The 21,401-nt window shown below is 45.4% G+C and overlaps 1 protein-coding gene and 1 long non-coding RNA gene across 2 annotated transcripts; both read right to left on the reverse strand.

The window, feature by feature from the left end:
- Positions 1-8,828: 8,828 nt before the first annotated feature.
- Positions 8,829-10,692, reverse strand: LOC124692567 (UDP-glycosyltransferase 88F3-like). Its single transcript, XM_047225964.1, has one exon. It carries the CDS (start codon positions 10,513-10,515, stop codon positions 9,061-9,063), a length of 1,455 nt encoding a protein of 484 aa, XP_047081920.1. The 5' UTR covers positions 10,516-10,692; the 3' UTR covers positions 8,829-9,060.
- A 4,236-nt stretch (positions 10,693-14,928) lies between these two features.
- On the reverse strand, positions 14,929-20,726 carry LOC124687642. The gene is made up of 3 exons (XR_006998267.1): positions 20,488-20,726; positions 18,937-19,018; positions 14,929-15,263 (listed from the first exon to the last, which is right to left on the reverse strand). It is a non-coding gene; the product is annotated as an uncharacterized LOC124687642 (long non-coding RNA).
- Positions 20,727-21,401: the final 675 nt, after the last annotated feature.

Here is a 21,401-nt window from a genome sequence, read left to right on the forward strand (position 1 = left end):
ATTTTGCTGCTCAAAACATGCTGTGGCGGCGACCGTAGTATGTTTAGTTTTAATTTGCCTATGTTTTAGCTTAATTGTAAGGATCTGAACTAAATTCGTAGTATGTTTTAGCTTAAATTCAAACTGAAATGTATGATCGTGCTTGTTCCCGCGAAAATTCTTGCTTTCCAGTTTTGTATGCCGTATCTGCTCCGCCCGAGCGTTTTTCGACCTGCAAATGTCGATTTTCTCGGCCTGCATCCGCCTGCGGTTTGCAGTATCTGCTGGAGATGCTCTCAGGTCTTGCACAGCTGCACCTATGACTTGCTTCACGCCAGCTGCCTTGGGCGCTTGCTGCAAGTAGTCTGCAACACACGCGGAGGCCACGCATCTGCACGGGAAACGGGAGCCCCTATTGTCGGAAAACCTATACACTGATTAGGTCGGTGGCTACCGGCCACCGCACACCATCTGGTCGGGTTTGGGCCAGCACAATTTTTCCTGTTTAGCCTATAGTAGTCTGGTTTTCTTTTTCTTTTCTCTTTTTTGGTTCCTTTTTCTGTTTTTCATTTCTGTTTTCTGTTCTCGGTTTTGTTTATATTTTTTCAGATTCGAACTTTTTTAATTTTTAAAAATTGTTCAAATTGAGAAAATGTTTAAATTCACAAATGTTCAAATTTGAAAACCGTTCAACTTTGAAAACTGTTCAAATCTAAAAACCGTTTAAATTTGAAAACCGTTAAAATTTGAAATCTGTTCAAAATATTCGAAATGCAAAAATATAAACAAAATGTTTAAATTAAAAAATGTTCAAATTTGAAAACCGTTCGACTTTGAGAACCATTCAAATTTGAAAACAGTTCAAATTTGAAATCTATTTAAAAAAAATCAACTACAAAAATATTGAAATTCGAAAAATGTTCAGATTCTAAATTTTTTAAATTTTTTAGAAAGATTAGATTCAAAATTTATTCATATTCAGCAAAACATAAATGAAACAGCAGAAAAAAACGAATGAAATGAGAGAAAAGATGCTGGGCCGGCCCAATACTCCCGCCTGGGGGTGTGCGGTGAGTCCACTGGCTCCGACCAGCTCGGTGCATAACACCTCCCCTATTGTCCGCTTTAAGCGGAGTGGGCGATTGGCTTACCCTCCTTCGAACTATCAGCATTTATGGGCTCGGCCCGCTTATGGGTTGCCAATGCGTATTCCTTTCACCGTCTAGCGATTTTCTTGCGCGTCATTTATATCTCAGTTCAACTGTACATGTCCCCGCGTGGCTATCACTTTTTTGCTATTTGATTTCTGTAGCACGAGCAAAGTAAAATAGTTCAAACTTCAACCTTAAAAAATGTTCAAATTCAAAAATGTTCAAATATGAAAAATGTTCCAAACTAAAAAAATGTTCAGATTAAAAATTGTTCAAAATTCAAAAAAGTTCGAATCTGAAATAGTTCAAACTCGAAAAATGTTCAGACTAAAAATTGTTCAAAAATAAAAATTTTCAAATTTAAGAATTATTCAAATTCAAAAAAATCAAATCTATAAAAGTTCAAACTTGAATAAGTTCAAATTCGAAAAAGTTCACAACCGACAAACCCTAGCGCCCGCCGTCGAAAGCGAAGAACTAGGTGAAGAAACCAACGAGAAGTAGAAGCTAGACGAGAAAGAGAAAATAGAATGACCAATAGAATGTACCGCTTGAAGTTCTTCGTCTTGGGCCGCTCCAAATACATGCCAATAAAAGGTATCGCTTCCCACTTTTTTCTATTTTTTCTTTCAGTTTAGATTTTAAAATGTTTAATTATAGAACAAATTTAAATCTAAATATTTCAAAATTTTAAAGAAGTTCAAATCTAAAGAAATGTTCAGACTAAAAGTTGTTCAGATTTAAAATGTTCCAATATGAAAAATATTTAAATAAAATATGTTCAAAATCCAAAAACGTTCAAGTTTAAAAAATGTTCAAAATTTTAAAAGTTCATAAAACCAGAGAAAAACGAAGAAAAATGGCAGGAAACAACATTTAGATTAAAAAAAGTTCAAAGAAAAGACTAGAAAAAAAAAGTGGCTACAAAACGGAAGCCACAAGAACCCAGATTAACCTGACGGGGTTTAGGGAACCAAAAGAAAAACCTCTCACCTGAGTCCTGACCGTGAGCGGAGAGGCAAAAGAAAAGACTTCCTGGGCCAGGCCTATCTGGCAAAAGGGGTGTGCGGAGAGCCAGATACAATCCGCGTTGAACGGAGAATAGGGTTCGTCACGGGAAACCCTACGCGTGCGGCAATGTGCATCCCGCCCGCGCGTTCCTGCTAGACCGGTTCAATAGCGCGAGCCTGGTCCGATTTTCCACACGGTTTTGTTTTCGCTAGGTTTGAATGGTTTCTGTGGGTATTTCATGTTTTTTTCTTTTTTTGGTTTTTCTCAGTTCTTTCTGGTTTTTAAAATCTGAAGAATTTTAAAACTATTTTTTTTTTGAATTTAAACGTTTTCAGATCTGAACAAATTTCAATTCTGAACAAGTTTCAAATTTAAGAAATTTTAAAATTTGAATATTTTTTAGATGGGAACATGTTCTAAATCTATTTGTAAAAAAATAAACTTTTTAAAATTTAAACATTTATTCAAAATTTGCATATTTCATTACAATCCAACAGAAAAGAAAAATTGCCAGAATCGCTGACTCACTTAAATGGGTCTCGCCCAAATCCACGGACATGCGAGCGGAGCGGAAATCCGACACTCTAGGAGGTGCTATATGCCAACCTGTGCGGTTAGGAGCCTGCCCCGCAAACTCCAAGCGGGTGTGTTGGCCCGCCCCGCACTGCCTTTTCTTTCCTTTTTCTTTTCTCTTTCTTAATTCATTTTTTTAGCATTTCTTAAAATCATAAATTTGTAAAAATTGGTTTTTTTAATATATTAACATAATTTAATTTGAACATTTTTTGTTTTTTGATATTTTTTAATATAGCTTTTAAAAACAAAAAATGTGAACATTCTGAAATTTGAATTTTTGCAAATCTGAACAATTTTAATTTAAGTTTTTCGTGAACATTTTTAAACCTAAATAATTGTTGAACATGAACTTTTTTAAATCTAAACTTTTTAAAATTTGCACAATTTTTAAATTAATACATTTTTAAGATGAAAACAATGAAAAAGAAAACAAAAAATGAGATGATAGAAAGAAAACAACCTGAGAAACCCAAAATAAGTAAACTGAACAAAAAATAGAAAAATCCTACAGAGAAAAATACAAAAAAACAAGATAATTGGGTAAACAAAAGGAGGTGTGCGGGCATCGAATATGTGGCGACCTGGAAGGCACATATGAATCGTCCGCACTCTTAGAGAGATGAATAGGAGCTCCGCATGAGCACCCGCCTCTATAGCCTTAGAGAATTTCCACTCGCCCCCTATACGGCTTCCGACTATGACGTTTTGCATGTCGTATAGGCGTTGCGGCGCTTGTTTGATGGTTTCAAGCCGTGCCACTATAGAAACTACAAATTTGATTGCGTTTTTCTTTAAAAGGCACGAATGTAAACATAGATGACGGAATTGATGGGATTCGTAGCATAGAAAACAAAAAATTTCCTACCGCAAGAACGAAAACACAAGCCAAGATCTAATCTAGAAGACGGTAGCAACGAGGGGATGACGAGACTAACCCTTGAAGATTTCCAAAGCCTACGAGATTAGATCTCGTTGTTGCAGAAGATGATCACTTGCCGTTTTTAAAAGCGCGTAGAAGATCTTGACGGTGCCACAATCGGGCAGCACCTCCGTACTCGGTCACACGTACGGTGTTGATGAAGACGACGTCCTCCTCCCCGTTCCAGCGGGCAACGGAAGTAGTAGATCCTCCTTGGAATCCCGGCAGCACGACGGCGTGGTGACAGTGGTGGTGGAGAACTCCGACAGGGCTTCGCCTATGCGCTGCGGGAGTTGTATGTGGAGGAGGGGCGCTAGGGTTTGGGGAGAGGGGGGTCTTGGGCGCCGGCCTCAAGGGGGTGCGGCCAAGGTGGGCGGCTTGAGTGGCCGGCCCCCTCCCCTTGCTCCTCATTATATAGGTGGAACCCCCAAGTGTTGGACTACAAGTCTTCGAAGAAGACCCCAACCCAAAACTTCCCATATGGTGGGAAACCTACTCAAGGGGGAAGTCCTACTCAAGGTGGGACTCCCACCTTTCCTTGAGGTGGGGTGGCCGGCCACCTTAGGTGGAGTCCACCTGGGACTCCTCCCCCTTAGGGTTGGCCGGCCATGCTAGTGGAGTCCCTCCGCCTTCCATAGTGATTTCTTCCGGACTTTTCTAGAACCTTCTAGAACCTTCCATAAATGCACCGGATCATTTTCAAACTTATAAAATGACTTCCTATATATGAATCTTATTCTCCGGACCATTCCGGAACTCCTCGTGATGTCCTGGATCCTATCCGAGACTCCGAACAAAACTTCGAACTCCATTCCATATTCCATATCTACTCAAACGACATCAAACCGTAAGTGTGTCACCCTACGGTTCGTGAACTATGCAGACATGGTTGAGACTTCTCTCCGACCAATAACCAATAGTGGGATCTGGAGATCCATAATGACTCCCACATATTCAACGATGACTTAGTGATCGAATGAACCATTTACATACGATACCGATTCACTTTGTCACGCGATATTTTACTTGTCCGAGGTTTGATCATCGGTATCTCTATACCTTGTTCAACCTCGTCTCATGACAAGTACTCTTTACTCGTAGCGTGGTATGTGGTCTCTTATGAACCTTTCATATGCTTGCAAGCTAATTAGACGACATTCCACCGAGAGGGCCCAGAGTATATCTATCCATCATCGGGATGGACAAATCCCACTCGTTGATCCATATGCCTCAACTCATACTTTCCGAATACTTAATCCCACCTTTATAACCACCCATTTACGCAGTGGCGTTTGATGTAATCAAAGTACCCTTCCGGTATAAGTGATTTACATGATCTCATGGTCGAAGGACTAGGTAACTATGTATCGAAAGCTTATAGGAAATAACTTAATGACGTGATCTTATGCTACGCTTAATTGGGTGTGTCCATTACATCATTCACATAATGACATAACCTTGTTATTAATAACATCCAATGTTCATGATCATGAAACTATGATCATCTATTCATCAACAAGCTAGTTATACAAGAGGCTTACTAGGGACTCCTTGTTGTTTACATAACACACATGTATCAATGTTTCGGTTAATACAATTATAGCATGGTATATAAACATTTATCATAAACACAAAGATATATAATAACCATTTTATTATTGCCTCTTGGGCATATCTCCAACAGGGATTCGATCAAACATCGGTAGTTTTACAAATTTAAACACAACATAAAAAAATATAAGGTACTCCCTCCATTTCTTGATATAAACCATATAGTTTTTGATACTGAAATTGAAGCATACACATTGCGGAAAAATTACACCAAGTTTTAGTAGGATTAGCATTGAGAATTTCACGTCAAAAAATAAAGACTTGGCATAAGATAATGAAACATAAAAGTAATCTCTAAAAGGATCTTCTAGACAAGTGGTGTAAGGAGAAATACAAGAATTCTTAAGAAACATCATATGAGAAGCTAGTTACACCATCTGGGTCGCAATCCTACAATTATGCAGCCACCCATGTTGGATAATAAACTTCTTGGCCATATTCCCCAACAGAGGTCGCGGTCCTCCAAGCGCTGCAACGATGACCATAAACGGAGCATAGCCGTACATCGGTACATGACCTGCATAAGAGAAGAACATTTATCATTTAAAACCTTGTCATTTCTACATAGCCAAAGCGACCATATTACTGCTATCGCTCCCACTCCGATAAGAACCTTAACCCTAGGATCCACCCTATTTAGCCAATTGCCAAAAATATTTGCAACACTGCGAGGCGGATATAAGGTAGAGCCCATCTAAATGATTGACCATATAAATCTCGCAAACCGATATTGGAAAAAAGGTATTTTATTGTCTCCTCTTCGTGACAGGAAACACATTTTGTACATATGTTCCAGTTGCTTTTGCAAGATTGTCCTTAGTAAGGATAACACCACGATGAAGATACCAAGCTAACACCTTAGTTTCGATAGGTATCTTTATCTTCCAAATAGATCTATTGTTTAAATCAGGTTGAATAGGTTGTATTAAAGCTTTATACATGGAATCTACCGAGAATACCCCACTCTTGGTAAGTCCCTAACGAAATTCATCGGACCCTTGTACCAAATGGACTGAAGCTAGTCTTTGTAGCAGTTCATTCCAGGAGGCCAATCGCGGTCCAATAAGATCTCGCCTAAACGTCATAGAAGGAGGAGATTTTTCCATCACCTTAAGCAAGGTACCTCCTTCATGACATAAAATATTATATAAAGCTGGATATTGTTCTCGAAGTGTGGTTGGGCCCAACTATTTATCCTTCCAAAACCTTATCTCCGATCTATCTCTAATGGAGAAAGAACCATGTAGGAAAAAAATGTTTCTTAGTCCATGACTCCGGCCCAAAAATGAGAGTCCCCAGATTTCCAATTAACCCGAGACACCACTTTTGAGCCGATATAATTTCTCTGCAACAATTTTTGCCATATACCATCCTTAGTTAACAACCTGGCCAGCCATTTTCCTAGCAGGGCCTTGTTCTTAACCTCAAGATCATGGACACCAAATACACCTTGATCTTTAGGACAACAAACGACACTCTATTTAGTCAAGCAGTATTTTTTCTTCTCACTATCTCCCTACCAAAAGAATCTGGACCGGAAATAATCCAATCTCTGTAAGACTTTAGGCAGTTGGAAGAAAGAAATCATATATAGTATCATGCTCGTGAGTACTGAATTAACGAGAACTAATCTTCCACCTAGAAATAGCAATTTTTCTTTCCAACTACTAAAGCGTTTTTGTAGTCTTTTCTCGACTATTTTCCATTCCGCCAACGTGAGCCTCCTATAATGTATCGGAATGTCCAAATAGCTTATTAGAAAACTGCCAATCCCACATCCAAACAGTTCGACATAAATGTTAGCATCGTTCTGGGCCGCACCAAAACAAAACAGTACACATTATATCTAGGAATGGAGTAAGTATTAGTATATGACCCACAATCTAGTTATTATTTTCTTGTACAATACACATATTTTTGCGTACATAATTTTTTTCCAGTTTTGTTTGGTCAATCTATTTCTTCTTTTATTGCTCCGTTTCATCTAATCATTTTATATGTCTAACTTCACTGGAAACAAAGCAAAGCATAGTTGAAGAATGTGCATCTTGGGACGTAGATCGATGCCGGAGAGTTCTGTCTTTCATTATCTATTTTTTTCGATAAAGGGAATATATTAATATCAAAAGGATACCAATTACATCCAGCCTTTGCAACAACGCACCACCCTAATGGCACTACGGATGCACACAGCCAAAAAACAAAAAGAAAACTAAAAAAACAAAAGTCCCGCTACAGTATCTCGGGCCTAACAACAGCAGTACATCCACCGCCAAGGCAACACATGAAAAACAGACTCTCCAAAAACGACGCCTCCAAGAAGGGAACAGTGCTCTAACACCATCGTCGTCCGATCAAAGATCTTAGGTTTTTACCCTAAAGATAATTCTCGCTCTCAAAACAATGCCTCCAACAAGGTCATTGTCAGGCATAACCAGTTAAGGCCAGACCTTGGGTTTTCACCCTGAAAGGTAGGACTCTGAACTTCACCTGTGTTGTCGCCCCCACTTTCATACCGCTGCTGTGAAGCCCGAAACACCAACCAAGTCCCTCAACAGCGCGGAGACTTGAACCTCCCTTAGCTAGTCCTCCTCTCCGGCCTTCATGAAATTCTCTTCTTCAACTTTCATCATGGATCCATAGTCACTTGATGTCAACACAGAAAAAGAGCTACGCGCCGCTCCCTCCAGAACCAATCGGTCGGAATAAAAGCATGGGTGTGCACGACCAAATACCGCCGATCCAGCAAACTCCAGGCAAAAGCACTGTTACATTCGCCGGCGGAGCCTTCCGGAACTCAACACTCCGACCAGATCACGAGTCCAGACCTCCGGTAGGTCCTCCTCTTCATGCAAGAGAGGCCCTAGGACCGCCGCCTTTATTCAGGTCGGACCCCCACGTCGGCGACCACCCTAGGCTGGCCACTCCAACCCTCCACCGGCGACACCATCGCCGGCTTCCAAGCCCCTCCATCTCGCCGCCGGAACGCGGTGGTAGATCAATAGATCCACCACCACCAACCGCAGGCCGATCCTCTCCGGCGAAGAAGAGGGTTACCTCCACTGTCGAACCCAAGGCTGCTGCCCCGGGCGTCCTCGTACCGCGGGAGAAGCCCAAGATCATCACCCCTCATCGGCGAGAGGCGGAGGGAAAGGCGCCCGCCTCCACCAGCCACCACCGCCGGCATGCCGCCGATGGGAGGCGGGGAGGCCGCAGGCCGCAGCTGGATCGACCCCGGGAGGGCCGCCACCTCCCCTACATCCTCATCCGGCCGTCGCCGCCCCAGGAGGCGGAAGGGCCGCCGCCGCGTGAGAGGCTCCATTGGCCGCCGTTCCCGACGCGCCACGAGGGGAGGCCCCCGCCGCCGCCACGCCCCGAGATCTTTGCCCCGGCGGCGCTGCCGGCGGCGGCGGCGGGAGGGTTGGGAGGAGGGGTGCGGTAGGCTAGGGTTGGGAGAAGGGGCCAGGGATAAGCAATGTGTTAATACCGCTAGTTGTGGTACTGATCGATTGAACTCATCAACGACAATTCATAAGTTCAGCTAAATATGATGATAAGCATGATTACCATGGAAAGCCGTCTTTGTACAACGACCAAAGGAAACCAGTTATTAGCAAAGTGTAGCCTTGCCACCGATGGATCATCACTATATGATCACCGGCGCAGTGAAACGCGCTAATCCCTCTGCTGTTCATAAATCATGATGATTCAAGCAGAGTGTAAGGTAGGAGAGACTGAATTATAGAGCTGAAGCTGAAATATCACTCCAACACCCGCACAATGCCTAGCCCAAACACCCCTCACATAACCATGTCAAGCGAGCATCCAGCCATCCACGAGGCGTGCCAATGCCACATCCGATTCCCCGCCCTCGCGCAGCGCCTCCTTAGCCTGCCGCATGGCCGCGAGCGTCCGCTCCCGGAGAAGTCTCCCACCGTCGGAGTCCATGATCCACCTCACCTTGGACGCTACTTCGTCGGCTTCGACCACCAGATCATCCTTATCGTAGCCTTCCACAGCCACGGCGAGACCCATCTCCTCCTCTAGGAACACCCTGTTCATCCGTTGCTCCGCGTAGAGCGGCCAGGCAACCATGGGCACGCCTGCCATGACCGACTCCAAAACGGAGTTCCAGCCGCAGTGCGTCACGAACCCACCCACGGCGTCGTGCGCCAGCACGTCGCGCTGCGGCGCCCACGACTTGACGATGAGACCCGTGCCCTTGGTCCGGTCGAGGAAGCCCGGTGGGAGGAGGGCGTCGAGGTCTGGCTCCGGCGTCTTCTGGAACTTCATGGCCGGGTCGTCGCTGGGCGGACTCCGTACAACCCACAAAAACCTCTGGCCACTCGCCTCCAGGCCCACGGCTATCTCCCTGATCTGCTTGGCGCTGAACAGGCCGAGGCTGCCGAAGCAGAGGAACACGACGCTGCCCTTGGGCTGCGAGTCCAGCCAGGCGAGGCACTCCCCGCCGCGCTTCACGCCCACCTCCTCCTGCTTCACCAGAGGCCCGATGCAGTAGACCGGGGGCGTCGGGAGGCCGGGAGGCGTGCAGAGACCGGCGCCGACCGCGTCGACGGCGCGCGGCTCGAGCGAGCGGCAGGTGTTGACGATGATGCCCTGGGAGCGGCACAGGTAAAGCGACGCGCTCAGGAACCCTTGGTACGCCGCGTCGTCACGGTCCATGACCGGCTTGGGTGTGTGGGACGCCGGAAGCGAGGTGACCCCTGGTACGTGGAGGAGCTCCTCGCCCAGGTCTCGGAAGCTGGCCGCGGTCTGAGCGTGCAGGACCGGGAGATGCAGGAAGAAAGCAAGAACCTCGGCGCCAGATGTGTAGAAGAAGTAGGCGGGGATGCGAAGCTCCGCGGCGACATCGAGGGCGACGCCGCAGAACGTGTCCACGACGAGGACGGCAGGGGAAGGAGTGGCGGAGGTGAGGAAGTCACGGAGGTGGGGGTTGGAGGCGCGGGCGACCTCGAAGGTTATCGCCTCGGGGTAGTTGGAGTGGACGGGCGGGAGGTCGACCTGCGGGAAGCAGTGGAAGGAGATGGAGGGGTTGGCGGCGGTGACGCCAGCCAGGAAAGGCCCCCTGGCGTCGGTGTCCTCGAACGGCAACCTCGCGATGACCATGGTGACGGCGAGGCCGCGGGAGGCGAAGAGCTTGCCGAGCTCGATCATGGATACAAGGTGGCCCATGCCGGGCGAAGGGTACAGAACCACATGCTTCTGCTTGGATGCCGTCGTGGTGGTGGTGGTTGCGTCGCCGTCCATCGCGGCTTGTTGGCTTCCGGAGCGGCGCGGCGCCGGTGTGTGCTTGGCAGCGTGGTGGGAACGATCGAGTGGTGGAGATGACGAACGAAACCCAGCAGTTGTAGAGGACTAGAGGTGCGAGCACAACGCAGTGGTATGTGTGGCCACTTTCAGTTTTTGCCAGCCAGGAAAACAGTAATGCCCGGCCCGGTGTGATGCATGACAATTTTTCGCTCTCAACAGAGTTTGGCACCTTCCTCTTTCCACACCAACGAGGGTCATATTCGAGAGGGAGGACGCTTCACGCATGTGCAGTCCTACTGTTATGTTGGCGTCAAGTTGAAGCTGAACTGAATGAGGCGAGACATGCTGGTACGTTTGGTTTCTTGCATTATCATGTCTGTCACCGTGTACTGCCCGTTTCAAGACCCTTGATGATATCCTACATGGCGTTTAAGATCCGAAAACCTCTTTTTAAAGGCAACTTCACCTACAGAAGTGAAGTCAGCAGTGATGTCACCCATGTGGTGACCAATTTTTTCATAAAATTATGATATAAATCTGAAACATAATTGAAATATAACTGAAACGCAAATATTTTTGTGAAAAAACCCGGAGTGATGTCAGCAGTGAGCCAGTGACGTCATCAGTTTCACTTTAGTTTCATAAAAGTTTCACTTGTGTTTCAATTATTAGTTTTATATTATACAAATATTAAAAGGCTCACCAATCTCAAAGCAGGGAGTAGACGGTAGATGTGACACCGGTAGGTACCATTGCCGGTAAAATCGTTGTGTTCGTTTAAGATCTCTTCTGGATCCATTTGCATTTTTTAGATCAAAGGGATTTCACCGCTAGATCTTAAATTAATAAAGCTAACAAAATACTTACAAATACATAGCATACTGTTTGTGATACCAACTAAGAGTTATAGACCACCCCAGGTCTTGCGAAAAACTATCAAGGTTCTGGATCACATCACAACTACTTCCTCTACTCACAAATATAAGACGTTTTAGATATTTCAAAGTGAGCTAGATACACATCATAATGAGTGAATCTACACACACGAAGAGTAGACTAGATACATACCAAACTAGACGAATTCACTAAAAGGTAAAACATCTTATATTAGTGAAACAGAGGGAGTAATACATAAACTAGTAAGTAACATCAGCAGGAGCAGGGTTGGTGATGATGGTGTAGTCTTGGTAGAGTTTGCGCACCAGCTCCAAGGTTATGTTTGCGATGCCGGCGTCCTTACTTCTGAACAGAGGTCGCCATTACTGCATAAAGATGATTGATTTGAAAACACACTCATTAGGGAAACATTCTTAATAGAAAATTAGTTTCGAATGTGCTAAAGCGTCCAGCTCTAAGCAGCAAACATGACCCGAATAAACGTCAAGCTTTTTACGAGAACGACAAAATCGTGTTAAGAAATGAGCAAAAGAGCCTGGGTTCCAATTCACACCTTGTATGTCACGGAGCCGACTCCACATGAATTTAAGGACGACACAAGAGAAAAAAAATATCGAGGCTGAATTTAGCAATAACTTAGTACAATACATTTTGAAAAGAAAAAAAGCAAGGAAAGTTAGAAACTTAATAAATGCAACATCTTATGTTTATATTTATGGTACTCCTATTGGTCGTGCAATCCACCCCCCTCAAAATGTGGTAAACTTACCACTTTTATCTCTCTTGATTGTTAGTCAAGATCAATTTCAACTCTCTCTTGTTTTCACCACCTTTTTTTAACGAAGAAAGCATTAGTAATACCTAGAGCCAGCACATTATGTATGTATAAGGTCAACCATACGTTGAGCACATGGACTAGAAAAAAAAAGGCAAATATAGAAAATATGTAACAAGAACCCCGGAAAGCTAAACAAGATTACAATATGGTACTTTTTGCATAAAACCGTATCTTCAGCGAGGATCCAAGCACGTCAAACCCGAAGATAGTACCAGTTGGCATGTACGCTCGCCGCGACACCACCAAAAGCGGGAAGAAAACGCAGCGAACGTCCTATTCAAGGTGCCCTTCCTCCAACAGCGTCACCATGGCATGGAGGTAAAAGCAGAGCCGAGTTGGAAGGCAATTTTAATCTTACTTTTAGACATTAGAGCATCTCCAGCCGCGTCCTCCAAACCGCGCCGGATTAAGCGTTTGGGGGACGTGTTTTATTCGTACCGCGTTTGGGGGACGTCGCTCCCCAGCCGCGTCCCCCAAATGCCTCCCCCAAATGAATATTGGTGCACGAAAATAAAGGTTTTCATTCAATTTTGATTATATATTACAAAGTTTGAATGAAAACGGCTAGATTTCATCTAAACCTAAACTACCAACCGCCCGGCGGTGCGTTCGACGGCCCCGCCCCGTCGTCGCCTCCCATACGCCGCAGCTCCTCCTGCGCGCGCCTCCTCTCCTTGCGTTCGGCGGTGGCCCGACGGCTCCGCTCCCGCCGTGCGTCCTCCTCCGCCCTCCCCTGCTGCGCCGCCTGGAGGGAGAGCTCGACGGCGCGACGAATCTGCGCCTCTTCGCGGGCACGGGCGTCGTCCTGCAGCTTCTTCTCCGACTTGAAGGACTCGACGAGCGCGCGTTGCTGATCGGCCGTTTCGTCCGGGTGCGGCCCGTCGTCGTCGGACCACTCGAACTCATCGTCGTCGTCGTCCTCCACCTCGGTCTCCTCCGCCTCGGCCTCCTCCTCATCCATTGGCGCATCCTCCTCCACATCTGTTGGCGCCTCCATCATCGCCGCCGCCAACACGTCGGCCTCCGCCGCCAACTGGTCCACCCGCTTCCCCCAGATCGCCGCCAGCGCCGCCTCCCGCTGCTGACGCTCCCCCGCCGCCAGCTGCTGCTGGCGCTCGATCGACTCCCGCCGCCGGCGCTCGATCGACTCCCGCCGTTCTCGGTACAGCGCATCCCGCTCAACGCGCTGGAGCCGGCGCTCGTCAACCCACCACTGCTCCATCTCCTCCCGGTACCGGCGCCGTCGCGCCTCTTGTCCCGTCGAGGCGTCAAACGCCGCAACGGTGTCGCACTGCTGCTCGTGCCACGCCGCGGCCTCGCCAGTAGCGGGGCCATGGGCGCAGAACGCCGCCTGCGCCGCCTCACGTTGCTGGCGGGCCTGCTGCTCCATTGCCTCCCGCCGCTGCTGACGGTGTGCACGCCACCGCTCTTCCTAGGCCGCGGGGTCGGTGTCGACCTGCGATTCCGGGACTGCAAGTGGAGGAGACGGCGGTGGAGGGAAGTGGCCAGCGCCGGGGCGGTTCGCCATTGCCACTGGTGGTGGAGGAGACGGCGGTGGAGCGACGAGGGCTGTGTTTGTTGCCGGCGGGGTGTGGTGGCTACCATTGAGCCGGGAGACCTTTTATAGACGCCGGTGTCGGGAAGAAAGCGCGGGAACAGGCGAGAAGAGGCGGGAAGATCGCGCGGGAACGGGCGGTGGCGTGCGAACACCGACGACGCGTGGAGGCTGCGCAGCACCGACGAGACGTCTCGACTGCCCCTCCGTCGCCATTAAGGCAAAGATGCCGCCGTGTGTCACTGCGCGCGAATAACTTCCGTCGCGAGGTAGGCGACGGTTAGGTTAAAATTGACTGTGCCGCTGACGGGTCGGCCCCGCCACTCCCCGCCTCGCTTTTCGTTGTGTCCGGCGTGCCCGGAGCGTCCCCTGTGGGACAGGGACGGGCTCGGGGCGCCGGACACCGTATCGAAGCGCGCCGGACAAAATTAGTCTTTGGGGAACGCGGCTGGAACGTTTTTTGGTCCGGCGCGCCCCAAATTGCTTTGGAGGACGCGGCTGGAGATGGGAGGCTTCGGATCCCCTGGAGTTGGACTCAACTCCACCGCGTGGAGTTGGATGAATCCCAACCGTTCTATTCTTCCTATGGCCCAGATTTAATCCGCTGTAACAACCTATGTTTTATCTACTAATTTGGAGGGAAGTTTTTTTTCCCTCTTGATGGTTCCCTCCAAAAATAACTAGTCGCTCCATTTTTCCCACCAAAACCACACCACGTACTGTTTTTCCCACCAAAACTAGCAGTCTAGCACATCCATTGTCATCTTCCTTTTCCCGATCTCTATTCTCCGTGAAGCCTCCAGATCTGTATACTTCTTCTCTGCGATCTGTATTCTTCATCAAGCCTCCAGATCTGTACACTTCTCTTCTCTGCTGGTATAGTGGTATTCGTGACATTCAGTAATGCAGGCAGAATGCAACAATGGACATCTGAGCGGAAATCTCAACGTGGAATCCAACAACAGCCATGAACATGCTGCAAGCTGGACTCCCAGGCTAGGTATGAAATTCAGTACAACAGATGAGGCATGGAATTTCTGGGTTTCTTATGCACGAAAAACTGGATTTGATGCTAGAAAACACTATAGTAATAAAAATAAGGATGGAGTGGTGACATCAACAAGATTTTTATGTGGAAAAGAAGGTCATCGATCAAGAGATAAACGCGAGGGTCAATACAAGTCTTCGCGTGCTGAAACAAGAACAGGATGTAATGCACGGATGAGAATTATTTTGAACAGGGAAACTAACAAATATCAAGTGCATGACTTTGTGGCAGAGCACAATCATATCTTTTATCGGCCGGATATGATCCACTTGATCCCATCTCAGCGGAAAATTTGTCCATTGGATGCCATGGACATAGACGCAGCAGATCACGCTGGCATTGCACCTAAGGCAGAACATGTATTTTCTGGAGAAGTTGTTGGCGGAACTTCCAATCTTGGATACACACTGCAGGATCGCAAAAATTATTTGAGGAGTAAGCGCCAACGTAGCTTGCAGTATGGTGAAGCAGGAGGTTTGTTAAAGTATTTTCAGCAGCAAGTCATTGATAACCCATCTTTTCAATATGCTATTCAGCTAGATAGTGAAGAACAAATAACAAATAAATTTTGGGTTGATGCTAAAATGTTAATAGACTATGCTTTATTTGGTGATGTGATTGCATTTGATACCACATATTCTACCAACAAAGAGTACATACCTTTGGGGTTTTTTTGTTGGATTTAATCATTTTCGAGAAATAGTGGTTTTTGGAGCAGCTCTCTTATATGATGAAACAGAAGATTCTTTTGAGTGGTTATTTGAAACTTTTCTAGCAGCACATAATCAAAAGCATCCTAAAACAATTTTTACTGATCAAGCTGCAGCAATGGGCAATGCAATTGACAAGGTGTTTGTGGATACAATACACTAGACCATTATCGCGCGCGTTGCCGCGCCCATCCATTTCGATAATATAATAATATGACCTTTCCCTGAAATATAAAAAGACGCACTTTCAAAACTTGGCAAGAAATGGTGAATCACAAATAGTCATCAGACAACAAAGATCAATAATCTCATGTCCCAACAATTCGTATGCGTGAGTAGTTGAGAATGTTACAACGTGTATTGAAAAAAAGAATAGAGACAGAAATCATCCACAATATAAGACCGAGGTGCGACAAACATTAGTTAATACGCATATTAGACCACAAAAAACACAGTAACTCCGAGACTTAACGAGGGCTATTGTTGCCATGGTTCCTTCTTTAAGACCCCATCAGCGGGAATGTGTTCAATGGTGGTTAGATTTCTGACGTAGTGCCACATCTTTTGCTTCATATCGACCATCTCAATAACAGCTACTATGAACATCAGTTTTTACCAAAACGTGTAGACAGTTATACTGAAAGAAAGACAGTCCATTCATTTATCATCAAGCAAGCAGTAGAAGATATTGTGTTGAAGAGCTCATGGAAAATGTAACCAGGTAACCCAAGCTTACATTAAATATAGCAGGTTAGCATTTGACGAATCATCAGATTCCCTAAATATATTCTTCAGATCATAAGATTTGCACATGCAGAAAGGCTACATCTAGTTCAAGTTCCTAAATTCTTTTACTTGCACATTTTCCTCCCTTTCTAACACTTCAAGTGTTGCTTGCTTCTGTCCCAACAAAATAACCTACAACAATAACAAATCAGCAAGTTTTTAACAGTAATGTCGCTAGAGAAGTATTAACATCGAGTCTACAATTTATGATCTAGAAATAAATAAGGCAGAAGAGATTACACATGTTACTGTATACATCTGCAATCTGTCTTGGATGTGACACAAAAAAGCATGATAATACAATTTGGAACAGAAATAGCATACTTGATATTCCCGTCATGCATTATATCAAGCTCGCGGGGTGAATCAAGTACTCAACTGACCTCATCGCTTCATCTCCCTCAAGGAGTTACCCTTGCAGTACACTAAGCTGTACCTGCAAAGAAGAGAGTTCTTTTCTCTACTTTTGCAATGAGAAGACAGTTGCTAGAAAACCAAAAGAAAGATCTTGTCCTCGCAGATTACGCTATCTCCTTTCTACCAAAAAAAAAACTATATGCTGATTTTACATGGTTAGTAATATTCACCTTCATCAAACACACAAGAAAATACAGCTTGTAATTTCATCAGTAGTAAGCACATATAATGATTTGTCTTATAGTAACTGCAATGATGGCAAAGTAGGTTGAGATGGACCCTGCACTTGAGAAAAACACGATAAATACATAACAAATAAAACTATGTTGATATATGTAGCCTTGTAATTTACCACTACTTTCAGTTGGAAGTCGATATGCCATAGCGACCTATTTCAGCACTTAAAGAATAATAGCTCGAACCCCATCTTTTGTTGCGACGCAGTGATGTAGATACCATGTAATCAGGAAATATCAGTGTAGACTTGAAGACGTTGTCCAACCGTCCAAAGTAACATCTTGGAAACAAAAATGAATTAAAGAATAATATGATCAGATCTAAGAGTAGACACCAGAATTCAAATGCAAATATTATTTCCCTCGATATCCTTTTGTGCCAAGATGACAATTTTACATCGCGACATGGAAATAAACTGTAGGTTGAGCAAGCAAACCAGGCATTAATAACCTTAAATATCTCTTCATCAGTATTGAGTTGTCCAACAAATAAAGTAAATACATGTACTCTCTCACACGATCCAAACAATTCAGATACATAGTTTGTTCACTGGTCCTGTCCACATGGCAAACCTCAAGAACATGTATTAAAAGGTGCAACTCCATATGATATATCTAAAAGAAGGGTACAACAGAATAAAAAGGGCAGTTAAAAAGACGTTGAGAACAAGCTGTTTACCTGTGCATAAAACTAAACGATTATGAGTAAACAAGGAATGGGACGCCGCCCAGAGAAGTTGAAATCGATGCCACCAACCGTTGAAATCGAATCAAGTTGTGATGAGCATGAGAAGTCTCATAGTTTCAGAGTTTTATTTCCATGGAGAGGGCTGTTATAAAGTACAGATTCGTTAAGCATCATGACAAGATTATTATGAATCGGAATCGACACAACTTATCCCATGTATCAAAATTACACACGATGTCTCCGCCAAATCTGCCCTCACCCACTCTGTAAATCTTGAGTTCGGACAAATTTACACACGATATTACACAGAAGAGATATGTGATTCCACGTCTTCTTGGAGATACCTTACCAGGGGAAGGGACGGTTCGGCGTGAAGAGAGTGCGGAAGCGCGACCACCATCGACGGCAACACGGCTCTGGATGCAAAGTCTGAAGGACCCCATCGGGCAACCCACGCATAGAGGTGGACGCTGCCGCCGCTAAAGATGGAGATGGGGGAGGGGCGCCGCGGGCGCCGCCACTCGAGGTCCCATCTGACTGGCCGAGGTGCTGGAGGAAAGGCGGCGGATCTCGCGCGCGAGAGAGAGGAACTGCTCGTGAGGGAGAGAAGGAGGCGGTGCGATCGACAGAGAGAACAGGAGATTGGAGCGATTCCTTTTTGCGTGTCCTAATGTAAATGGGCCTCACATCAACCTCGGCCCGATTAAAGAGAAGAGGCGTAGGTCAGTTTCAAGAGTAGCGGCCCACAAACGTTGCACGGACAGAAAATGTTCGGAGGAGGCCCGCGGTGAAAATGCCTAGCGACTTAGCGAGGCTGCGTGGGACGACCGAGCGATCGAGAGCGTTTAATGGTCAGATCCGACGGCCGACGACCCGAAATCGCTGTGAAGAGGCCTATCTAGTTCCATTTTACTGTTAACTAATAATGGTTTGTGTTGCTGGCATATGGGCCAGAATGCAGTAAAGCATTTAAGTGCATATAAGGATGAAGAACCAACAGAAATGGTCCTCCCTAGTGACCATGGTCAAACAATGGAAGAAGAACCAATAGAAGGGGTCCTCCCTAGTGATCCTGGTCAAAAAAATAGATGAAGCAACAAAAATATTGAAGGAATACAAGCGTTGCATGTATTTATATGAAAAAGAAGAGAAGTTTGAAGAAGTTTTCAAGTGGATGCAATCTAAGGTGAAGAAAGGGAGTTGGCTGGATGGTGTTTACAAACTAAAGCACAAGTGGGCTTACTGCTACATGAAGGATGTGTTTACATTGGGAATGCGAAGCACACAACTCAGCGAGAGCTTCAATAAAGGACCTGAAGCAACATCTGAAATTTAATTTAGACATAGTAAGGTTCTTCAAACATTTTGAAAGGGCCGTGCAAGAGAAGCGTGAGAAGGAGATAAAGTCTGAACATGAAGCTAGGAAAAAATTGCCAATGCTAAAACTGAAGGGCACACCAGTACTACAACAAGCAGCAAATGTTTATACACCACCTATATTTAAGCTCTTCCAGGAGGAGTTTGAGAAATCAACAGAAAATTATATCAAGAACTCAGTGCAGAACGATTCGGTCATTGAGTTCAGTGTTGCCACTTGCAGTCTTGAAGGAAAGCCAACTAACGGTTATGGATATAAAGTATATGTTCACCCCATTAATCAAACAGTTTCTTGCAGCTGCAAAAAATTCGAGAAAAACGGGATCCTCTGTAGCCATGCTTTAAAATCACTAGATATGATGAATATCAAGTTGATTCCAGAAGCATACATTCTTAAACGGTGGACAAAAGAAGCAAGATCAAGTATCGTGCAAGACAACAGAGGAAAGGAAATTGTTGAAGATCCCAAGTTAGAAAAATTGCACCGATACAAATCTATATGCAAAAAGTTTGCTCGCATGGCTTCCAGGGCAGTGGACTTTGATGAATCTTATTTCTTACTAGATAGTTCACTTGATTCAATGAACAAAACCATAGAAGCGAAGATACAAGAAATTTTCAAGCCAGAAGAATCCCCTGAGGACAGTTCGCCAGTGCCACAGGAAATCTTGGAGAGTAGAGTGGCTGGTTTAAAAAAAAAGAGAAGGCCGGAAAAGTAGTAAGAGACCAAAGGATTGGGTTGAATTAATGCAAGAAAAAGCTAAAAAAAAGGGAAAAAACAGGCCAAGTCAACGCAAGGGAAATCCAAAAAAAAAAAGAAAGGTGGAGCAGACACAAAGGAGGGTCCAAGTGCTGAAGTACAATACTACAAAAATAATGTAACAGCTACTGTTCATCCCATGGATCCATAAGTTTCCACAAATGGTAAGATATCAAGTTTATGTACGATAAAACTTGACAACATTAAACCTTTGGTTTCTGACAAGTTTGTATCATAATTCAGGGCCCGAGCGATAATGGTTTACCTCCATCACATACTAATCTTACAGGCACCACATCATACAGTCAAGTATGTAATTTATGCTATGTTATTGAAAAATAATCTAATTGCAATATATCATATTTCATTTCATTCTTACTTAGTTTCTGCATTTACTATCTGACAGGAAACAAGTATTAGATATACTCAAGATGAGCAATTGAATTGTCCCCCTGTCAGCAGCATTCCAACAAGCCAATTTGCAGGATACTACAATCAATTCTTGTGAGCAAGCCAAGAAAAATTGTTTATTTGATCATATGTACTAGTTATGCTAATCCTTGTTACTACAGTACACATTTTCCTCTTGATTTGTTACTGCAACTACCGTATAGCAGTACAAGAATCATAAATGGATTGGCATATATTTTTTCATACCAGTTCTTGCTCGACTGGTCACTGCAGTCGCTCTGTGTGTGCCCCTTCTCTTCCTCCCATGAGCTCGAGTCCCTGAAGCCAACGTATTGTTGGCGCGAGCTCCTTGAGCGGACTTGCTGGAGGCCGCAAAGTCACGATTTTGGGGTGCGCTCCCGGTGCAGCAGAGACTCCGTGGAGGCTGCAAGCTCTCGATTTGTGGCGACCTGCAGCGGCTACTCCATTGACACTGGAAGGTCGCGATTTGGGTCGACCTGCGGCGGCGACTCCACGGAGGCTGCAAGGCCGCGACTTGGGCGAGCTCCTGGTGCGGCCTCAACTTCGTGGAGGCTACAAGCTCGACTTGGTACGCTCCCAGCGCGGCCTCGACTTGGTTAGTGTAGAAAGAGATGCAACTCACAATGTATTGATTGGGTGCATATGGCGTTACATATATAGGCTACATCCTCGACTATACAAGGAAGGAGGCGGCCCCAATAATAAATACAAAGATATGTATCGCTATACATAACTACAGAAGATACACATCCGGATATATAAGGATATGTATCTCAACACCCCCCCGCAGTCGAAGCGTCGCTTGGTCGAACGCATAGACTGGACCGGAACTCCTCAAATGACGCCGTAGGGAGACCTTAGTCATGATATCCGCAAATTGTTGGGAGGTGGGCACATGTACTCGAATGTGTCCAAGGGCCACCTGTTCCCGAACAAAGTGGATGTCCAGCTCAATATGCTTGGTGCGGCGATGGTGGACCGGGTTGGCGGAGAGGTAGACGGCGGAGACGTTGTCGCAATAGACCACGGTGGCTTTGGCAACAGGACATGAGTGCTCAACGAGGAGTTGCCGCAGCCAAGAGACCTCGGCAACCGCGTTAGCAACAGCCCGGTACTCCGCTTCGGCGCTGGAGCGAGAG

The sequence above is a fragment of the Lolium rigidum genome, chromosome 2 (genome assembly GCF_022539505.1).
Source record: "Lolium rigidum isolate FL_2022 chromosome 2, APGP_CSIRO_Lrig_0.1, whole genome shotgun sequence".
Taxonomy (NCBI): Eukaryota; Viridiplantae; Streptophyta; class Magnoliopsida; order Poales; family Poaceae; genus Lolium; species Lolium rigidum.

Coding starts and splice junctions, on each gene's coding strand:
- LOC124692567 (XM_047225964.1), bottom strand. CDS start 10,515: ATGGACGGCGACGCAACCACCACCACCACGACGGCATCCAAGCAGAAG.